This window comes from Trachurus trachurus (genome assembly GCF_905171665.1).
Source record: "Trachurus trachurus genome assembly, chromosome: 8".
Lineage (NCBI taxonomy): Eukaryota > Metazoa > Chordata > Actinopteri > Carangiformes > Carangidae > Trachurus > Trachurus trachurus.
Genome location: NC_139905.1, coordinates 31,328,247 through 31,350,976, shown reverse-complemented (window position 1 = coordinate 31,350,976; position 22,730 = coordinate 31,328,247). Strand labels below are relative to the sequence as shown.

The window sequence follows — 22,730 nt, the reverse complement described above, 5'->3', positions numbered from 1 at the left end:
TTCACACATTTAAAATAGCTTTTCACTTATTCAGTACCAAGCCTTGTAGATTTCATTTTCTATTTTTATTGTAAGAAAAGTAATGTCTTTGGAATTAAAAAAAAGAATGCAACAGTTTTCATGTTTGAGAATGTATGTACATTTTGAACACAATAAAGTTTGAAAAAAAAGAGACACCAACACACACCACGACCAGAAACCAACACGTTAGTCTTTCTTTCTTTCTTTCTTTTATTCTTTCCTTCTTTCTTCCTTAGATAGATAGAATGGTGCTATAAACTTTATTACAATTATTACAATATGGTAGCCTTAATTCACACCAGGAAGGGAAACAGTCAAGGATGGTCTATTTTGATATTTCAAAATATATTTTTGAAAAGTATAACTGTATAACATTATATCAGCAGGGAGTTTTTTGTGTGTTTGTTTTGCTAACATCCAAGTAAAATGTATTGCTAGACTATGATAAAGTTAGATTAGTTAGAGGATGTATAACACTCAAGTCTGTAAGGTAAATGTGAGGTGCAACAGCTGACAGGCAGCAGCTAAAAAAAAGTCCCAAACTGCAAAAAATAAAAGTAACATTCAGTTGTCAGGCGTCCATATAGGCTACTATGTGGATTCCATAAACTTATTTAAGGTTCATGGCCGATATCTTGCACATTTATGTATTGTCCATTGATTTATTCATACATTCAAGCAGGCTCCTTTCCAGAAGTGTCTGCTGAGAAATCCTCCAATTCACTTAGGCTAAACTACTGTAGCCTTTGTTATAACTTCATTGGGACGATTTGATCCCAGATGTGAAATATTTTTTTAATGATAGTTATGTGGGCTTGCACTTTGTGATGGTTTGCAACTCAACATTTATTTACTTTTAAATAATGGATTCAATTCTCATACTACTGCAAAAAAAAAAAATAATAATAATAATCACAGCCGCCATCTTTACCCTCCCCACTCGTGTTGTTGTTCCCGTGATTTACAGCTAGAGGCCACTCTCCTCCAAGTTACTGTGTCTGGTCCTGCACAACAACAAAAGAGTGGTTTCTTTGTCCAGCTGGCCTCAGTCCATTCTCTTATGTACAGGTGACTGTCTGAACTTTGTAAAATAATTAAACACTGAATATAAACAGTCGCTAAATAGTGATAAGTGTAAAATAACATGGTAAAGTAGGCCTATAGCTCCACCTGGGAAAAAAAAAAAAAAAAAGCGAGATAAAAAAAAAAAAAATAAACCAGCTGAATTTGATTTGATGATATTGACAGAATAAATTACGGAGCAAAATGAGTGTTTTCATGTTATTTTAGCACTGCTTGCCCCAGTCTTTCTGAGCCTCTACAGCTCAGCAGGGGGCGGTAATGCGCCTGGAAGCTGCTTGGCAACCGTCATCAAACAACAAGGAAGAAGAAGGAAACACGGAGCAGTCTGTTTCCTTGTTCCTCAGATTGTCACCTCACCTCCATGTCTTTACGGATGAGTGCAACATGGACCTGACTGTGGATGGAAACCAAGTCTTACTGCGGAGGAGAAGAGAAGACGGAGAGGAAGAGGAAGAGGAAGATGTCGGTGTGAAGAAGAACAGAAGAGAAGCCAGCCGGTAAGTTACTGTAGCTGCTCCGCTGACTCTCTGACTTGTCATCAGATAACTAAACTTACCCTGTTGAATTACCCCTGAGCCACAAGGACTGGGGTTGTTGAGTGCATTGCGCTGTACTTTTTGTAGTCTACTGTAGCCTACTGCTGCCACTCTGATTTAATTCAGTGTGTATGTATGTTAAACCACAGTGTGTGAGTGATGTTTCCTATAAAGATAGGCTACTTATAAAGTGATCTCATCATCACACATACACATGCTCTGGAGTAATGGAGATATAAATAACCTTAGTAATTATGTGTATGTGCATCTATGAAAAGTTTATCAAAAGTAGGCTATCATATCTCTAGCTGCTTGTATCTTTTCCTATTCATTTCTCAGTGTCTAACTTCCTTTCAGACCTTTGCACCTGACTCTATTGCTTGGGATCGGTTTATATTTATGCAACATATGCCTACAATAGGGTATATACATAGCCTTCATATACACACATATTTGTGTGGGTTTGCCATATCATGCCAGTTCCTAATATGTTTCATATGTGTATTTGTTTGTGTGTGTGTGCACTTTTGCAACTTGTACATATTGAAATATTGCACAGGTGTTTTGCTATCCTCATAATGCATTTGATAATCAGGTTACATCTTTTAAAAAGGATTTGAGCTGTGTTATGGCAGAGTTGGATCACTGAGGAGTCGAATGATCCTACTGTGGTTTGCATAGAGCGCATTAGATCCTAGTTTATTTTAATCATTAATTCATTGCACACAGTAGGCTACATCCCACATTTCCCCAAATGAAGCTTGATTGTTCTGTATACTCTCCCCTGCCAGGTTCATATGTTTTTCTAACATTAGAGCTTATAATGAAAAAGCTCCCTGTTATAAATCACCAGGGTATTTCTGCCAAACATGTCAGTCCTTATCCACAGAAGACATTATACAGTATTTTTTATAGAGCTGCATCACGTAAACTGAAGTGATGTGTGAAAATAGCTTCTGTAAAAACTATTGTTAGCCTATCTGATTTCAAAGAGTGTAAATTCAAGTGGATTAGACATTTAAAGTGTACATCATTATCACAGATGAGTTGCAGAAAGACCTTTGTGCCTCATGCCTCAGGGATTATATTTTATTCTTTTTGTCCATATGGACCGGTTACTGCCGCGTTTTTCAACCTTGGGGGCGGGACCCCACATGGGGTCGCCTGAAATGTCTAGTAATTAGGGCTGTTCGATTTTGCCCAAAAATAAAATCTCGATTTTCTTCTCTGAAAAATCGATTTCCGATTACGATTTTTTATTTAAATGACAAACTATTTTGTGTGCTGTTTGTGTCTTTTTAAATGGACCTAATGGACCGTGAGACCTGTAACTGTGTAGTGGAAAAGGGCCGCTGGTCTTTTTGGCAACGAAATCCTCACTGGTCTTACTGGTCTTAGCAAAACGCCGACATGCTTGTTTACAGTGTGTGGGGAGGAAGGAGGCAGCAGTCATTACCATAATTCAGCGCAGCCCAGATTCATGAACGGGGGCTTACGGTATTTACCCTAGTTAGAGAAAATCGATTTTTACAATTCCAAATAATCGCGATTACGATTTTAAATCGATTAATCGAACAGCCCTACTAGTAATTGATAAAAATTAAAAAAAAGACTTACTGATAAATATATTTTTTTATTATTCTTTTAAAATTTTGATTAAAAACACCACGCACAATCAATGTAGGCTACTTTCACTTTTTCGAATATAAATCGAGTTCAAACAATGCTGCCTATAAAAATACCATGGTGATCGCGAGGTCGCCAGTAATTTGTGATGTCAAAATGGGGTCACAAGCCAAAAAAGGATGGGAACCACTGGTTTATTGTGTCTGCAATACAGAGTGATTGATTGATTGATTGATTGATTGATTGATTGATTGATTGATTGATTGATTGATTGATTGATTGATTGATTGATTGATTGATTGATTGATTGATTGATTGATATTTCATAAAAATGTCTAGTAGACATTATGTGAAACAGTCCAGATAAACATGTCAGTCCTCAGGCTGGCTGCTGCTGTATGATTCTTCATCAGTATTTATGTCATCATGCTGTTTTTTACCTTCACCAGGCTGGAGTCTTGTTTGGACCAACCTATGGACTCCAGCAGCATCCATGAGGTCATCAGCTACTCGCCCTCCCTGCTGCCAGGTGAGCTGATGACATCATCAGGACAGTAGTTCCTCTGTAGGACATGACCTCATCTTACATCTTCCTCCTCTCCCCCAGCCAAACACTATGACCTCGACACCACCGAGCCAATAAGCTGCGGCCTTCAGACTCTGGACGAGCTGCTGTCATGGAAACGAAGCGAGGCGAACCCTTTCAACGTAGCAGCGGTCCCACTGGCACCTCGGGAACCTGCTCTGGCCAGTTCTCCACGTCGGACCTTGGTGTCTCATGACATGATGGGCGGTTACCTAGACGACAGGTACGGACCTGTATCAAGAACTTCAATGCCTGTGTTTACAGGAGGCGGTTTTCTGCTCATCATAAATTGAGATTTCCTCGGGTTTAAGGGCCATGTATACACCAAATTGCCTACATTATGGGGACACCTGAACATATTCACATTTAACCACAGCTATGATTCTAAAACCATAGCCTATTACAGCCTTGACTTCTTGGGAAGACTTTCCATTACAAGCAGGAAACTGACTGCACTGATTTGTTCTCCAAACGTGAATAATCAAAATTATATATATATATTTACATAGTAATATACATTAATTTTTGTTGCATCTGTATCGTAACAAAAAGAAAAGTGGAAGGATTTTAAGTGCAAATTTCTCTAATAAGACTTCAGTTCATTTCATTTTAAGGGTAAAAGCTTGTAATTTTAATTAATACACATTGGCCTTTTGGCCAATTTTACATGAATTAAATAAAATAGGTGGCTTGAGTTTGCCTTTTTGTAGACTCAGTTTCACATCAACACTCACAATCTCAACACATCTCAACCATTGATGCTCTAACGACCACTTCTCTGGATTTTTCAATTCTATTTTTCCCTTTCTTTTCATATTTAAGTGATTAGGAACTACAGTTCCCATAATTCTCTTGGTGATGTAAACTGGCAGAATGGCACAATTAAAAGTATGCTGACTTACTGTTTGTAATGTATATATCCAGGAAACAGTGGATTACTTGACATAGTGAAGGAAAGCTAAACACGTGATGATTCTGTGGCAGCCTCTGCAGTCAGAAGGCAGCAGGCTGATGGATATGTATTTGTAATGGGTAATGGGTAATGATGTGCTGGTAAAGTGTAAGTAGCAGTGCATCTAAAAATATGTGCGTCGTGTCTGCATGCTCAGATTGGAGGTCTGACTCAGAGAGGCCAGTAGCAGCAGTGTGTGAGCTGCACTGAGAGTGTGTCAACATCCCATCATCCATAACGCAAAACACAACCTCCGATGAAGACTGTAAATACAGTAGCTTGTAGGTTAGGATGTCTTAACTCCTAGTTTAAATTATTTAGGCATAAAATTAGTTTAATTTAGTCCTGATGGGGATTTCTGTTTTGCCATGTGTCATACAGTCCTGTCATGTTTCCCTCTGTTGTTAAAGGGATAGTTCAACATTTTGGCAAATTGGCCCTTTGCCATAATCCCCATAGTAGGAATAGGTTCATTACCTTTAATTGTCAGTGCAAGCTGTTTTTAGAACGGTGGAGCAGAGCTGCGAGCTGCTCACAGCTACGCTACAGAGGCTATTGGGATTTCTTGTTTTCCCTCATCAAACTCATTGAATACACAATCCAACAACTCCAAAACACTCTGGTGGACAAGTTGTGACCTGCACATTCACCACGCTACGAGATAATAACACAACGTTATGAGACGGAGTTGTTTTCGAGGTAAATTCATGCAAAACCGCTGATGCGCGTTCCTGTCAGGGGAAGTTTTTCGGCAAGCAGACTCTGCATTTACCTCTTAAAACAACTCTGTCTGGTCTTATCTCATAGTGTGGTGAATGTGCAGGTCACAACTTGTCCACCAGAGCCTTTTGGAGTTGTTGGATTGTGTATTTGATGAGTTTGATGAGGGAATCCTAGAAATCCCATTAGCCTCCATAGTGTAGCTCTGAGCAGCTTGCGGCTCTGCTCTGCCGTTCTAAAAATAGCTTGCACCAACAACGAACCTACTGCTATGACTATAGGGATTATGGCAATAGGTCAATTTGCCAAAATGTTGAACTATCCCTTTAAGGTTCATCCAGGGGACCAGTGCAGAAACACCTTATGCCTTCTACCACTGGCAATACATTGATATTTTCAACTACTTCACACACAACCTGCTGACCATCCCTCCGGCCGTGTGGACCAACGCCGCTCATAAACACGGAGTCGTCATGATCGGTGAGCGAAAAGCCCCAAAATAACAGAAACAGGTTCGAGCATGAAGATGAGTCCTGTCTAGGGTTGCAAAATTCCAGGAATTTTCAAAGTTGGAAACTTTCCATGGGAATTTATGGGAATATATGGGAATTAACGGGAATATATGGGAATAAACAGGAATAAATCTGAAATTTACAAAATTTAAGGTTAGCCCTTAACAGGGAACTTAAATATAGTAGGGGGAAATATATTGTAGCATAATCTTGGCTAAAACACCCAGATTGAATGCAAGTACATTTGAATATCTATGCATTTCCTCAATCACATGCACACAGCACACTGCTTACTTTTTTTATTATGTTTTTGTTGTTCAAGTAAAAGAATTGATTGTTCATACAATAATTAAAAGTTGATAAAGTTCTACTCACAAATAAATCAGTTGAGATGTTTTTTAATTGTATTATTTTGCATGGATGTCTGCTTATGACAAAACAAAATATTTGCATTTATGTTTGGATATGATACAGTTTGTTTAAATTACCCCCAACTTCCAGTTAATTCCCATAAATTCCCATAATTCCCATGGAAAGTTTCCAATTTGGAATATTTCCCAAATTCCCCAGTTTAACTTCCCATGGAAAGTTTCTGGAAATTTTCCTGAAATTTACTGGAAATTTTCCACCCCTTTGCAACCCTAGTCCTGTCTGACTCTGAACCAGACTTCCTGTTTCACGTCTACTCTGAGGTGTAAACGTGTCCCGCTGTGACTGTCCCGCTCTCCAGGGACGTTCATCACAGAGTGGACCGACGGCGCCGCGATGTGCGAGGCCTTCCTGAAGGACGAGGAGTCGTACCGCGCCGTGGCTGATAAACTGGTCCAGATCAGCCATTACTACGGCTTCGATGGCTGGCTGGTGAACGTGGAGAACATCCTCAGTGTAAGTCGAAGAAGATGCTGAGCTGACTAAAACATGAGGTTCTTCACTCCACATCACACAGACTACAGCAGTGTTTCTCAACCGGGGTACTCGGATCCCTAGTGGTACTTGGGGTAATTGCAAGTGCTACTTAAAGGACAATTCAACTCGGGGCTGTATTTTCCTAACATTTTAGGTCTAAAAGAAGGAATCTGAAGATTTTCAGTTTAATTGCTCCTGTTTTGCGGTAGTTGCGTCTGTCCCCGCATCGCCACGGCAGCAATGTATGGGAGCGGATGGAAGTTCCGCTGCTTAGGCTGTTTACATCCCTCAAAGCCGCAATGTTTTTCCACAGACAGCGTCAGATGGCGACTCAAACATGCACCGAGAAGTTTATTTACTTCAAGCAAGCCGACATGTTTGTAAAACTAGATCTAATTCAAAGTCTCCCAGAGTCTCGCGCGAGACCCAAGTTGCCGTGCTCGGTGTACATTTTTTTCCACAGACAGCATCAGGTGGCGACTCAAACATGCGCCGAGAAGTTTTTTTACTTGAAGCAAGTCAAGAGTTGATATTCCTGTGTTTATGACACAAACGGGAGCTTTCCCACTGCACCTGAACACACCGAGCACGGCAACTTGGGTCTCGCGCGAGACTCCAGGAGACTTTGAATTAGATCTAGTTTTACAAACATGTCGGCTTGCTTGAAGTAAATAAACTTCTCGGTGCATGTTTGAGGAGCCATCTGACGCTGTCTGTGGGAAAAAATTGCGGCTTTGAGGGATGTAAACAGCCTAAACAGCGGAACTTGCATCCGCTCCCATTCATTGCTGCCGTGGCGATGCGGGGACAGACACAACTACCGCAAAACAGGAGCAATTAAACTGAAAATCTTCAGATTCCTTCTTTTAGACCTAAAATGATAGGAACATACACCCCCGAGTTGAATTCGCCTGGAATTGTCCTTTAAAACAATAAAATACCATTTTATTGACTGACCTTTACAGACATTTTTCATTTTACTAAAATAGTGACTGTTTACTTTTACATTTTCTGCAGATTTCACCCAAAAGTCAAATATCCCTAACTTTCTGTGCGCAGTGTATATTCAGTAATGTGATTAGCTCTGTGAGACGAGACGACTTTTTAGGTGGAGGTGGCGTCTGTGAAAAGTCACCGCGGTAACGCAGTGAGGAGGAATGGAGCGTTACACTGATGCTGCATTCACCTGCAGTCGGGCAGACGGCTGTCGGTAACAAACCAGATGACATTTTAGTCACAGACGTCCAGAGAAAGCCGGTAAAACGTGGGTCAGGTAAACAATACCACATCGCCATGACAACATATTGTCACGTGTATTGTTTTGCCTCGTGCTGACGGACCACTTGTTTACGTAAAGGCTTGTTTATGCCGTTACGTGCAGCGGCTGTCGTCCGTCTGCCGTCTGCCCAATTTCACGTGAATGCAGCATGGAAAATATGATTGAGTTGCTTGCGATATACTACCACAACGCTAGATGGGAGTAATTCCTACACAATGTACCTTTAATAATGCTTAAAAACTCGTAGCTAAAAAAAACAAACATAAACAGAAAAACTCATAGCTAATACAAAAATGACCAAAGAGGAGGGGTGCATGTTGAGACTGGCAGCTGGCTTGTGGTAGATATACACTCACTCACCCTAGAAACCATAAGAGTTTTTTTATATACAGGTAGTAAACATGTTTGTTTCTGCTGTAAAGTTGGATATTATGGGCACTGGGAGACACACTCTAGTGGTCAGTAGAGGAACTGCACTCCTTTTGGTTCCATTTTTAGAGGTTGATGCTTGGCCTCCACCTCATGTTGTTGTGACTTAGACAATATAGAAATTTGTTATTTTGAAGACGTATATGTCAAAAAAATAATTATATAATACAATTGTTTATTCTGTGACTATAGCACACATGTAGCCTCTTCCTCCAGTGATAACAGGCTCAGAAATAATCGATAAATATAATTAATATTGAACTTTTCTCTCATTTATTTATCAGTGTTTATAATCTGAATGACCTTCCTCCCAGAATTTATAACAACCCCGGACTACCTTCTTCATTAAGATCCATTTCTTCCTATTCACTTTTTAAAAAGCAGTTAAAAATACATCTCAACTTCTCTTGAATTTCCCGCTCTTTCCTCTCTCTCTCTCTTTTGCTCTCTCCATATCCCACATCCTTACTTTGTCTTTTTATGATTTCAATTAATGAATTTTTTGTACCTTATCTCTATTGTTTCTATTTGTTACTTAATCACTTTGCACTTTATTTCTTAATTTTTTTCTCATTTCTGTTCATTTTGCTCATATAACATTGATTATGTATGCACTTTATCTCCTTTTTTTTCTATGTTTATTTGTTAGCCATAGAAATGTGTCTTGTTGTAATTTGTTATAGGGGTGGAACCTATGTACAAGCCAACCGGCTTTGTTGCCTCCGTGCACCATTGAATTTAAATGTGTGCTAAATAAATAAACTCTAAACCCTGACACCTGTTACATCAACAGCTAAGGTTATCTTACAGAATTAGCAGTCTGAAGGTCTGTCCATTCATTGTTCCACAGTTGACTCCAGCTACTGTTGCAGCCTATGTAATGTACGGTGATAGAAACAGAGAGTGTGCTGTCCTCTGCCTACAGGAGACTGCGGTGAAGAACACTCCTCTGTTCCTGCGCTACCTCTCGGACCAGATGCATGAGCGAGTCCCCAGCAGCCTGGTGCTGTGGTACGACAGCGTGACCGAGAACGGACAACTCAACTGGCAGAACGAGCTCAACCAGAACAACAGGTAGAAGACGTTGTTAGAAACAGAACTCCCAAGAACTTAGACGAATGGAGAAATTAGTAACGGACTAAACACACACATGATCTCATTCTCTCCATCACAGGGTGTTTTTCGACGCCTGCGACGGTTTCTTCACCAACTACAACTGGACGGAGCAGAACCTGGAGGGGATGAAGGACTACAGCGGGATCCAAGGCCGCGCGGCCGATGTCTACGTCGGGGTGGACGTGTTCGCCCGCGGCAAGGTGGTGGGAGGAATGTTGGAAACAAATAAGGTAGTCACTGTGGATAATGTGTACCTTTTTTTATGAATAATATTAAAGGGATAGTTCACCCAAAATTCAAATTTCACTCATTATCTACTCACCCTCATGTGGACTAAGGGCTGGGAGAAGTTTCAGAGTCCTCCGTGCCTTCTCTGAGTTACAGCGGGGCTCCGTGCAGCACTGCATGTCCATATGACGGTTGCGAACGGAGCTCACTTTTCTTCGTCCAAAAAGACACACCAAAAAACATCCAAATACCTCCATGGTGCTCATCTGTAATGTCCCTCTTGTATTGAAGCCCCGACATGAGAAATTGTTCCGAAAAAAATTACATAAGTCTATGTTTTAAGCTTGTTTGTAGCGGAAGCTCCCAGTGTTGCTCTGCCGGAATCTCGCGCGATTTGCGGAGCCGTGGACTGGGTGTCAGTGCAAATCGCTCGGAACAATTTCTCATGTTAGGGCTTCAATACAAGAGGGACATTACAGACGAGCAGTATGGAGGTATTTGGATGTTTTTTGGTGTGTCTTTTTGGACGAAGAAAAATGAGCTCCGTTTGCAACCGTTATAATGGACATGAAGTGCTGCCAAGCCCCGCTGTAACTCAGAGAAGGCACGGAGGAATTTTGGGTGAACTATCCCTTTAACCACCGGGGCCCAGTTGTTCAAAATGTGTCATTTGGATCACAATTATCCAGATTTACTTCTTACGTCTTACTTTTATTCCAGTTGTTCAAAGCAAAGTTGGATTAGATCGGTCTGATCCAGATACAAACTTTTCAAGGTTAGCTACCAAATCTGGTGCTTATCACACTGAAGGCTAGCACGGGCTCACTCAAACTGTTTTTATTTGAATTAATGAATTTAAATGAGGTACCAGACCTTGTCTGACCCACAAAAAAAAAATACATTACTCAAATACATTGTGAATATTGTTTCAAATTCACAATTAAAATTTCAAATTTAATTTAAATGTCCAGTAGTTGGGGAAAAAACATTCAAAGTTCTTAATTTGTGGAATAATCTAAAGTTAATTTTATTTACTTTATCACTTAAAGCAGGAGTAAGCGATCCGGTGGTTTTGGCTAACTTCTTGTCAGCCGATGGAGTTAGCAGTCCCCGCCCTCGTCCCTACGTCACCACATTCACGCGCATCCCTTGGCTGCACACACAGAGAGGACCGCCCCTTTATGCCGTTCTCTCTCCTCATTGGATAAAGGTTGTAGGATACAAGGAAAGTTTTCTCCTCGGCTTACAGCAGAGCAGAGTGACTGACAGACCCGTGTTTCAGACCAAACACTCTATAGAAGTGATTGCTGTCGGAAGATACAACTATTTAAGACTTATATTAACACAAATACTCCGCTTACTACTGCTTTAAAAATCAGGTGCAAAACATAAATAGATAAACGTACATATACTACATTATAAATATTGTTTATTTGACCACTTTGAATTGAATTTAAATCACATTTTGTGATTTAAATCACATTTTGTTCCTGAAATCCACCTGACTGCTGGGATCAGAATAATCCAGATTTTTACTAAAAAGTTTTGAACAATGAACAATGAACAATTTTCAAGATTTGATCCAATCCATTATCCAAAATCTGATCAGATGAACTTTGAACAGCTGGGCCCAGCAGATCATTGAGCCTCTTGTTGTGTGTTTGCCTTCAGGCTCTGGAGCTCATCAGGAAGCACGGCTTCTCCACAGCCATCTTTGCTCCAGGCTGGGTGTATGAGACCCACGAGGATAAGACCGAGTTCCGCAAGAATCAGGACAGGTGAGATGTGTTCGGTGTTTCCACTGACCTGATCAGCTGGTGACAGACTGAGACTGAGATGCTCCTGAACTTCCTGCAGGTTCTGGGCTCTTCTGTCAGACCACCTGTACATCCACCGCCTGGCCTCGCCGCTCCCCTTCATCTCCTCCTTCTGCCAGGGCTTTGGGAAGGCTACCTACCGGAGAGGGAAGGTACTGATCCAGGATCACATCTCCAGCACTGCTCATCAGCACCTTATAGGTTTTTTTTCTTCATTAGATATTCATAATGAAAGTACTTCTAAGAAAAGGTCGGGTGAACGATATACAAATGAATCATATTGTGATTATTAACAGATATTACAACAGACCCCTTTGAACTTCTGTTGGATTTTTTCAGAATAAAAGCTCTCATTTCACCTCGAAGTGAAGGATGACTGCTAAAACTAACTTTAAACACATTTATTTAAAGATAGCGGAGGTGATTGGGAAGGAAGATGTGGCTGCCATGAAAAAAAAGTTGAAACATTATTTCAGTCAATAATTTCTCATATTCCCGAATTCTGGAGCTACTCTGTGATGATTCTGGCTCTGTGGGGGAGAGCATTTTTTGGGGGGTGTGCTACCCACACGTTTAGCTGTGTTGACCATTCCACGAATGCACAATCCTTACAAGTTGTACCTTGTTGGAAAGAAGACTAATCAGGCTTTCCAACAATATGAAACATGAAAACAGAAATTGGTATTATTAAAGGGGAGAAATTGATGACTGAAATAATGTTTCTAAACTTTTTTGGGGAGTTTATGTGAGCTCCAGGCCTGCTGAGTCATGATTGTCTGTCATGCACTCTATCATTGGATAAAAGTATAATATGGGCTCTGTGGTGCTGCATACATATTTTTATAGTCAATAAATAATAAAAACATGCAAGGATTAATCATAAAGTCAGTAGTAAATATACATACATACATATATGCATGATCAGCTTCTCTACATGTATGACAGCCATTGATTCCAGTGTCTATTGAACTCTAACACAAGCACCTCACTCTACTTAGCTCATCACCTGAACCAAATCATATTTAATGAGGAAGAAAGATTACGAATAAATTAAAAAAAACATTGCTGCGATTAAAAAATTGGGATTATTCCACCAATTTTGATTTCTAAACTCTTCCTAAGTTTAAAAAGTAGTGTTGTGTTGTTTTAAAATGAATATGAACTTGTTTTCTTTGCATTATACAAGGTCTGAAAACACCAAAAAAAAAAGTTATTTTGACCTGTTGCCATTTTCTGCAAATAAATGCTCTAAATGACAATGTTTTTATTTCCAATTTGGGAGACATTTTGTCAGTAGGTTATGGAATTAAACAAAAGTGTTCATTTTACTCAAACACATAGCTATGAATAGTAAAACCAGAGGAACTGATCATTTTGAAGTGGTCTCTTCATTTCCAGAGCTGACTGCTAACTCCATCGGCTGACAAGAAGTTAGCCAAAACCACCGGATCGCTTACTTCTGCTTTAAGGCTGTCCTGTCTAAGTGTTGTGGTTGGATGTGTTTGCAGCAGGAGTTGTGGAGGAGCTGGTTCAACCTGTCTGCCCAGGAGGTCCAGCCTCTCTACTACCACACCAAGCTGGGGGAGCAGGGGGACCAGGGGGACCAGGGGGACCAGGGCTGGCTGAAGACCCGGGGCTGCCCGGAGGACGCCTGGACCGGGTGCTGCTCGCTGCTGCTGGAGGGCCTCATCCCCGCCGCTCACACAGCTCCACTTTGTGCCAAGTGTGTGTTTTTAATGTGTGTGTTTTCTGTCCCAAACCCTTTCACCTCCCTCAAACACACAAAAGTCTCACACCTTGTTGTGTCTGTGTCTCTCAGGATCTTCTCGCTCCACGTGACCTTGCCGTCCAAGACGCTGGTGAGCTTCATCTGTAAGCCTTCTGCTGGGATCACCGTCTCCCTGGAGCTGAAGACCACAGATGTTTACACGCCAACAGATGATGTCAGACGTAAGTTTCTCACTCTCTATCCATTAGCCAATGGCTGCTTAAAGGGATAGTTCAACATTTTGGCAAATTCGCCTATTGTCATAATCCCTATAGTCATAGCAGTAGGTTCATTACCTTTAATTATCGGTGCATGTTGTTTTGAGATCTGCGGGGCAGAGATGCGAGTTGCTCAGCGAACACAATGGAGGTGAATGGTACAGGTCCCCGGCACTCATCAAACTCATCATGAAATTATCATGTATAATTATGTAACATTATAACTAGGGCTGGGCAACGATTAAAATTTTTAATCGCGATTAATCGCATGATTTCCCTGAGTAATCACGATTAATCGCATTGTATACGCAAAATCCAATAATGAATTCAAAAGTCGTGTAAAGTGCACTTTTATTTCAATGTTCTGCTGCCATATGAACGAAAGTGCCATAACATTTGTTGTTAAAATAAAATAATAATAAAATAAAACAAAACTCGTCAGTTCAGTCACTTTGCCACCTTTTGATTCAAGACATGTCATTAATTATCTGCAGGGCCGTTGTATAGGGGAGAAAGGTGATGATAATTCTAGGGACCCAGCGCCCAGTAGGGCCCACAAAAAACCCCAGTAGTCTAATCTTTGTATGACTGAATTATTCTGCATAAGACCCTGACTAATACTCATAGTAATGCTGCATTAGAATCAAAACAAAGTAGGCTAAATAAAAAATGATAATACATACGTAGTCTGAGAAAAAAAGTGGAAAAGTCAGGGGCCCACTTTAGTATTCTTTCAGGGGGCCTAGAATTCCTAGCAACGGCCCTGCTCCACTAACTTGCATATTTCAGAGAGAGAGAGAGAATCTTTATTGTCATTATACTAGATAATGAAATTGTGTTCGGACCCACGGCTTAAAAACATAGACATACAGTACAGTAATAAATAGAATAGAAAAAAATACAGTTTAATTAAAAAAAGAAAAAAACAGAAAAAAAAGAGATGCGACAGAGCTGTTTGCACAAGTATGTCAGTCACTCAGTGGATCGGCGAATCAGCTGGTGTGCAGTGCGCGCTGTATAGCTGACTGTATGATCCCTCTTTTCTCTCTCTCTCTCCATCACGCTGTACGTCTTCACAAGCAAGGCGAAGAGGGCTTCGAACCCCAGACTCCCGGGTAAGAGTCATGCGAGCTAACCACTTGGCCAAAGGGACATCCCCTTGGCCAAGTAGCCAGAGCGCATGATCAACTGGAGGCATAGTGACAGGACCCTCAACTGTCACACACACACTTCCTACACAAGACATAGGTCGACGTGTGTGGGATGAGATGGAAATAAGCGCACCTTCGCTCTCATGTTGAATTCCATATTAAGACTAGTGATGTGCAGATCGATACTGAAATATCGATACTTCCGATACCAGGTCTGTAGCCTATGCTCTAGAATTGATTCTCAAATGAAAATATCGATACTTTTGATACTTAAGTCATTTGTGGTTATGCATATCATTAACAGGAACACAGTGGAAAGTAACTAAACTATTCAGATCTTGTCTAAATGACACGCGTTTGGTAGGAACTACTTTTTCTTCCGCCTGGGTAATTGCGTAACGCGTAAGCGCAGCGGCATGCTGCTCACAAAGTCAGTCTGTGTAGAGTCAATGGCGGAGCGGAAAGGAGTCATGTGTGGAGCTATTTCAGTGCCATAAACAGTGAAGATGAAGTCTGTAATATCTGTGGGAAAATTATAAATATATAAATAATATTTCTCTTGATCATTTTCTTTCTAGCGCAGGGGGAGGGATATTATTCTGTGGTTCAAAATACACTCATTCATGAAATTTTATTGAGAATTTTACAGGGGGGCACAGCGCATGTTTACCGGGGTCTGACCCCTACACCGCAGCAGCCAGCCACATACTTTTACAAAATAAAAGCATGTGAGCAACATGCGTTAATGCGCAATAAAATAAATGTCGGCGTTAATAGTTTAATGAGTTAACGCGATAATAACGCGTTAACTTGCCCAGCCCTAATTACAACACATGAAGCAAATAGTCGGAACTACTTGCCCTTTTGAAATCACTCCGCTCAACAGCCATGTGTGGAATGTAGTTCCGGCTATGCATTTGCCTTGAAAATGCATAGTGATTGCATCTGGTAATGTTACATGATTATTTCATGGCATGATGAATGTGCGTTTTGAAATAGGTGGATTGTGTATTTGATGAGTTTGATGAGAGCCGGGGACCTGTACCATTCACCTCCATTGTGTTGGCTGAGCAGCTCACGTCTCTGCCCCGCCCATCTCAAAACAACATGCACCGATAGTTAAAGGTAACGAACCTACTGCTATGACAGTAGGGATTATGGCAATAGGCGAATTTGCCAAAATGTTGAACTATCCCTTTAATGTCTGCAGGGTGGTCATGAGGGAGGAAGTTATGGGGAATCAGTCCACTGCACAGCTCTGCACTGAAATAAGGTTGTGAAATAGCAAAACATCATAAAATAAACATGTGGTGTTCAATGTTAACACTGTGGTGAGGCACATAGACATCAGTGTATGCAACAGGCCTAAAATTAAAGTGGAGCACAAATATAGACATGACTGTGGGGTCAGTGGTTTGAGCCGGAGTTTTCCAGTCTGCATGTTGACGTGTCTTCATCAGCCTTGGTGCTGTAACACTAAAGATCTGAGTGGCCTCCAATACTAGAAAAGCACATAGTCCTGTTTAAGTTTCTTTAATTTCTTCCAAGCCTACGTATTTCACGGTGCGGTCTATATTTATTTATTCATTCGGGGTTTTTTTCCCTTTTACAAAGCATTTTATAAAATAACACGTGAACATGCAGTGTTTTCTATCATCATAATAATACAAACCAAAACCAACCAGCCAACCAAACCAAAAGAAGGGTGTTTCAGGGAAATATACCTTTTTTATTACTTCCAAATGTCTTGATTTTAGATTGCTGAAGCCTCATTGAAAAAGTGATTATTTCCATCACAAATATATTGTAAATTATATCATACCATACTGGTCAACAGATGGGATGTCTGGCTGAAGCCATTTCTTTGTGATTGACTTTCTAGCAGATAAACTCAGTATTCCAAATTAATAATTAGTTGTCACACGTATTGCAGTTGAGCGTACAAGCCCAAATCAATCACAAATTGTCATTGTCATAAATAACAAAGAAATTCCGTTGGAGCATACAACCTTACATGGTGTAAAAAGTGCATAGTGCAAAATGTGCAGTGGTGCAGAATCCCACGGGTATGACAAAAAAAAAGTGTGTCCCAGTTAAAGGTGATGTCAGTTCCAAATATAGTCACTAGTTCTGAATCTTACGCCAGAAAATATTTATTTTTGGACAGTTTGGTCTATGTTTAATTCACGCAGACCTTATCATTTCGGGTCTTCGATTCAAATTCCCGCTGGGTATCGCTGAGCGAGGCCAAACCAACAAGAGCAGCAGCAAAAAAAAAATATATATATATATATATACAGTGGGGAAATGAAGTATTTGCTCCTCTGCTGAATTTGTTGGCTTGCTTTCCCACAAAGACATTGACGGGATATAGTTTTTACGGCAAGTTTATTTTAACAGAGAGAGACAGAATATCAATAAAACATCCAGAAATAATATCATTATATAAAGGTTATAAATTAATTTACATTATCAGGTGAAATAAGGGCAAAAATCAGCAGTTTCCCCACTGTATTTTACCCCGGAACTGTATTTTGTGGTATTTTCCTTGAAAGGTTTCTAGGGAAAGTTCCTGGGGTGGAAATGTACCTTTTTATTGTGACAGGGCAGAGTAGCCTCGCCTCGTGTCAGCAGGTTCTTCATGCAGAGAGGAGAAGAGCCTGGTTTCCGTTCACTCTGATTCTAGTTGTATAAATCCAAACAGCCTCAGTGTTGACTAACTCTGTGTGTCTGACTGTGTGTAGTTTCCAGTGTGAGTCCTGACGTGTTGGATGACCGGCACGAGCTGGTGAGACAGTACTTTCAACTGTGTGGAGGCATGAACCCCGGCGGCTGGACCGTCAGGTAAGACACAGTCACAACAGCCTGTCACCATGGAGACGGGCCTGGTCTGGATTACATTAGTTATAAAGCTGCAACATAAAAACGTTGACTAGGGATGTCCCGATCACATTTTTTTGCCCCCGAGTCCGAGTCAGAGTAATTTGATTTTGAGTATCTGCTGTCGATCAACTGTATCATCCCACTATTTTTCTGTTCTTTGTGCTCTACTAGGGATGTAATACTCTACCTCAATAACAAGCCCATGACATTTATTGCAGTATTGTAAGAGATGTCATGATATCAAACTCTCACTGTATGATATTAGCACAGTAGCTCCACGGTATAATATTAATTCCGTTATCCATGAGTCAACAACAAGAACATTTGGTCAAAAATAAAATAGCTTATCATGCCTTTCTCAATCACCAGCCTCTCTCCCCCTGATCCCACCCTGACCATGCACGAAAAACAAGCGCGCTGGCGTCACTTTAAAAGTAATGGGCTTAAGAGAGGGGTGGGCGATATGACGATATTAGATCGTGAAGTGATTAGAGCGTTAACGATCTGTCAAAGTGCAGAGATCGTAGGATCGTCTCTAGGGCACATTCTATAAATTCCAGTTCTATGCTGATGCACCGACGCACCAGACGTATTACGTCGTCAACCTGAACGACCAATCATAGCGAATTACGGGCAGTGACGTGCTTTCTTACCCGCCTCCTTGTTTGTGTGTGTAGCGGTAGCCGCATGGTGAGCCATGGCTGAAAGCCAAAGCAGGAGTTGGTCGCTTTTTTTTTTTTTTTTTTAAACAGTAGGGCTAGATCACGCTAATTGTACAGTGTTCAAATTACTGCAACCTGCCTTATGTTCAGGAAGTAGTAGAGCTGTGCATAGAGCCCATTAAAATCTGTTCAGAAGGGCTCTTTGACCTAAATTGTCTGTTTTTCAATTTTCGACTTAAGATCGTGATAAAATCGAGATTGTTATTTTATTTTTTTTAAATCGTGATATGATATTTTTGCCATATCGCCCACCCCTAGTTTAAGAGTGCAAAAGATGATACATCTGAACGCCCCCCATGCGGCCCGTCTTCGCTTTAGAGAGATAGGGAAAACCCTGACATGTAGCTGATATGTCATACGTATATCCGATCGCTGATGGGGATGTAACGTCCGATTCCGATCGAGTCTGAAACCACGTGATCGACCCCGATTTCCGATCACATGATCGGATCGGGACATCCCTAACGTTGACTACAGTTCCACTACAGTATGCATCCAAAAAGTTTTCTCCTGCCACATAGCTGAATTGTATTTTGATGACAGAGTAACTAAGTGGTGGTCTGGTCCCTGTGTGCAGGTGTTCACAGCTGGAGCTCGGTGGCAGCGCTCTCAGAGAAGTGTGTGTGAGGATCCAGCGGAGTGGAGCTCCTCAGGACACACCGTTCAGCTGCAGGGTGGGGGAGATCATGGTGAGTCACAGGGTCACACTCTTTTCATTCTGTTCATTATAAGAGACGCAGGTTTAAATCTGTCCATGTGGATCAAAATAAGGACTGAACAACTGATCAAAATATGATTAAAATCACAAACAAATCCAAAAAGAGGCCGACATAGTGAAACTGATTAACCCAAGTGACGTGAGAAAGATAAGGTGCACCGGTGTGTAATAAACAAGCAGCTGCTCCCCACAGAGGAGGGATACCATACCAGAATAGAAGAAACATCATCCAGATCCAGCTTGTCGTTAGGTAAAGAGAAGACGAGCAGCGCAATGGAATTTCTAAACACAAACTGTACTAATCAGGCTGCATCACACTAGAAAAGAAATGAGAGCAAGTGAGAAGAGATCACAGATAAACAAAATGCAAAACCAATAGTCACAAGGTGAAATACATTTTTAGAGACCATGGAACTGAAATAGCGTGACTTGGACAAATAGAACATCACGACCACTGTAAAAACACACCTGATTTATAAATATGGCAAAATGGTAAACATGACAAATCATAGGGGGGTGTAGAAATAAATAAGCCCTAACTTGTACAACTGTATAGAAAATAATAAATAAATAAATGAATGAATACATATTGTGAAAAAATAAAATGCATAAATGACCATTCCCTCTGACAAAATGATTGCACTATCATCAAAAATCCTGAATGGGCTGTGGTGTGGCTGAACCACACCAACTGAACCAAGAGGTCCAAGCAGTGAAGCTCTGGAAAGGGATAGTTCAACATTTTGGCAAATTGGCCCATTGCCATATAGTCATAGCAGTAGGTTCATTACCTTTAATTGTTGGTGCAAGCTATTTTAAAATGGCGGAGCAGAGCCGCGAGCTGCTCAGAGCTACGCTACGGAGGCTCATGGGATTTCTTGGTTTCCCTCATCAAACTCATCAAATACACAATCCAACAACTCCACAACGCTCTGGTGGACAAGTTGTGACCTGTACATTCACCACGCTATGAGATAATAACACAACGTTACCACACAGAGTTGTTTTAGAGGGAAATTCATGCAAAACCGCTGATGCGCGTTCCCGTCGGGGGCAAGCAGTCTCTGCATTTGCCTTTGAAAACAACTCTGTCTGGTAACGTTCAGTTACTTAATTAATCCTACTTCCATTTTATCTTTTACTCCGTGTTTGTATTTCTAGTGCCACTTTGATCTGCAAATACTAAAGAGACAGTTCCTGATAGTTGCTCTGTCTGATCATTCCTGTCCGTCTGCTTCTGTCTCACTCTACTAGTTCCTGGACGTAGCCAGTCTTCAGGATCCCTCTGAGCCTCTTCTGGGCTTGTGTATTTATGACGTGGTGTGGCTGCGTGGTGCCGGCACCTCGCCTGACTCCACCACTCCCTGCCTGCGCCTCAACGCCACCCTGCGCTGGGACTACCGCACCGAGCTGGTACGCCACTTCAGGGTGTACTGGCGGCGGCTGAGAGGACCCGATCCCCGGATCCCCCCGAGTCAGAGGATCCTGGTGGGACGGGCGTATTCCAACCTGTTCAGGGTGACGGAGCTGTCGGTGGCCGAGCCCCCCGGCTTACTGGAGCTGGTGGTGGAGCCGGTGATGAAGAACGGCTTCTCAGTCCCAGAGAGCCACTGGGGGAGGAGGAGCCTCAGCTACACAGAGGACGTCCCACAGTGATCATGTTACCAGGCTGCTGCTGCTGCTTCTCTCTTTAGATGTTGCAGACTATAATGATATAAACCTCAACATGTCAGATGGAACACTAGCAGACGTCCTCCTGTGTTAAAGCCTGGCTCCATGTAGAGCTTTTTACTGGCCGGTCTGGGGACTGTCATCCCACTTTGTTTCTATGACAACAGCACCTTGACCACAAATCACCAAAAGCCATTGTATCGTCCATAGGGTTGCAAAGGGACGGAAAATGTCCAGTAAATTTCCAGAAACTTCCTATAGGAAGTTAAGCTGGGGAATTTTGGAAATATTAGAAATTGGAAACTTTCCACGGGAATTGTTGGAATTTATGGGAATTAAAGGGACAACGAGGAGTTTCTATTTGGTTATAAAAAAGTCTCACGTTAATGTGGATGAATCTACGTTACCACTTGTTAATGGGCCCATTTTCGATAAATATATCGTTTTGTCTCTATGGTTATTTTGTTATTATTAGTGGTGGTGGAAATGCTGGTCGAGCCGACCAGCGTTTCTTTACTTTCGGTTTCGTGGCGAGTCATGAGAATAACGCCGCCGAATCGCCGTTTATGGTCGGAACTACGACGGTATGTGATCGTCTTCCAACCTCTGACTTTAATTCTTGATGAATGAAAACATGAGTCTGTCTTGCGCCGGTCAAAGAATTTCACGGTGCGGAGGCTCATAAATGTAGTGTGAAAACACTTTGCTTTTCCAAAACTCCTCGTTGTCCCTTTAACAGTCTGGCAACGACCGGTAGACCTCGGCTCAATCCAGGGGGCGGGATGAAGGCTGTCTTTCAAACTGCCTCTGCACCAATAGGGTAGCGCTACGACCAATCAGAGCAAAGAGCAGGATGCCGTTAGCCTGACAAGCCAATTAAAATGTATGTCGTCATGGCGTTAAGCCCGCCCAACGACTCTCTAAACAGATAGAGAGCTGTGATTGGTGAACACAAACGGTGTTCGAGACTCAAAAAGTTCCTATGGCTCGTTTCTAGACCTAGAGATTTGCTGCCGCTAGGGTGCAGCTAGATTTCTAGGCTAGGAATTTATGGGACTTAACTGGAAATTGGGGGTAATTTAAACAAACTCTGTATCATGTAAATATTTTGGTTTGTCATAAGCAGACATCCATGCAAAATAATACAATTAAAAAACATGACATTTCAACAGATTTATTTGCGAGTAGAACTTACAATTTTATTGTATGAACAATCAATTATTTTACTGAACAACAAAAACATGAATGTTGAGTAAATTCAAGTGTACTTGCATTAAATCTGGTTGTTTTAGTCAAGAGTATGCTACAATATATTTTCCCCAACTATATTTAAGTTCCCTGTTAAGGGCCAAATTCCCATGTAAAGTTTCCAACTTTGAAAATTCCCGGAATTTTGCAACCCTAATCGTCCAGCATTGCCCTCTTTATGAGACAGTAATTCTTCTCTTATTGAGCATGGTAATCAGTCCCAGCGTCATCTGATTGGTTGCCTGAAAAGGAGCCATAGTGACATCACCAAAGCCTTTCAGGAAGTTCAGTTAACAACTGTTAAAAGATGATGATGCTCAGATAAAAACACCATATGGACACAGGGTTTATTGTTTTTGGCTCAAAGAGTCAGATGTCTGTTGACATGTTTGGTCGTTTTTATAGTATGTCTCTAAATTTTGGATTTGAGGGGCAAAGCCTGGCTTTTAATCAAACAACGTGACGCTAATGTGCTTGAACTATTCTGTATCTTGCTTTAACCAATCAGCTCAGTCCTCCTCACACACTGTTTTTTTTATC

The 22,730-nt window shown here is 41.3% G+C and overlaps 1 protein-coding gene across 2 annotated transcripts; it reads left to right on the top strand.

Annotated features, from left to right (window-relative positions):
* The first annotated feature begins 1,495 nt into the window (after positions 1-1,495).
* On the top strand, positions 1,496-21,921 carry engase (endo-beta-N-acetylglucosaminidase). Of its 2 annotated transcripts, none has more exons than XM_083978053.1 (14): positions 1,496-1,601; positions 3,716-3,795; positions 3,874-4,075; positions 5,856-6,004; positions 6,767-6,921; positions 9,576-9,724; positions 9,825-9,996; positions 11,666-11,772; positions 11,852-11,963; positions 13,323-13,534; positions 13,631-13,761; positions 17,693-17,792; positions 19,131-19,242; positions 20,526-21,921. In XM_083978053.1, exons 2-14 carry the CDS (start codon positions 3,741-3,743, stop codon positions 20,925-20,927), a joined length of 2,058 nt encoding a protein of 685 aa, XP_083834179.1. In that variant the 5' UTR covers positions 1,496-1,601; positions 3,716-3,740; the 3' UTR covers positions 20,928-21,921. The 2 variants fall into 2 exon arrangements, with proteins under 2 accessions (XP_083834179.1, XP_083834178.1); XM_083978052.1 differs by having other exon boundaries at positions 13,320-13,534.
* Positions 21,922-22,730: the final 809 nt, after the last annotated feature.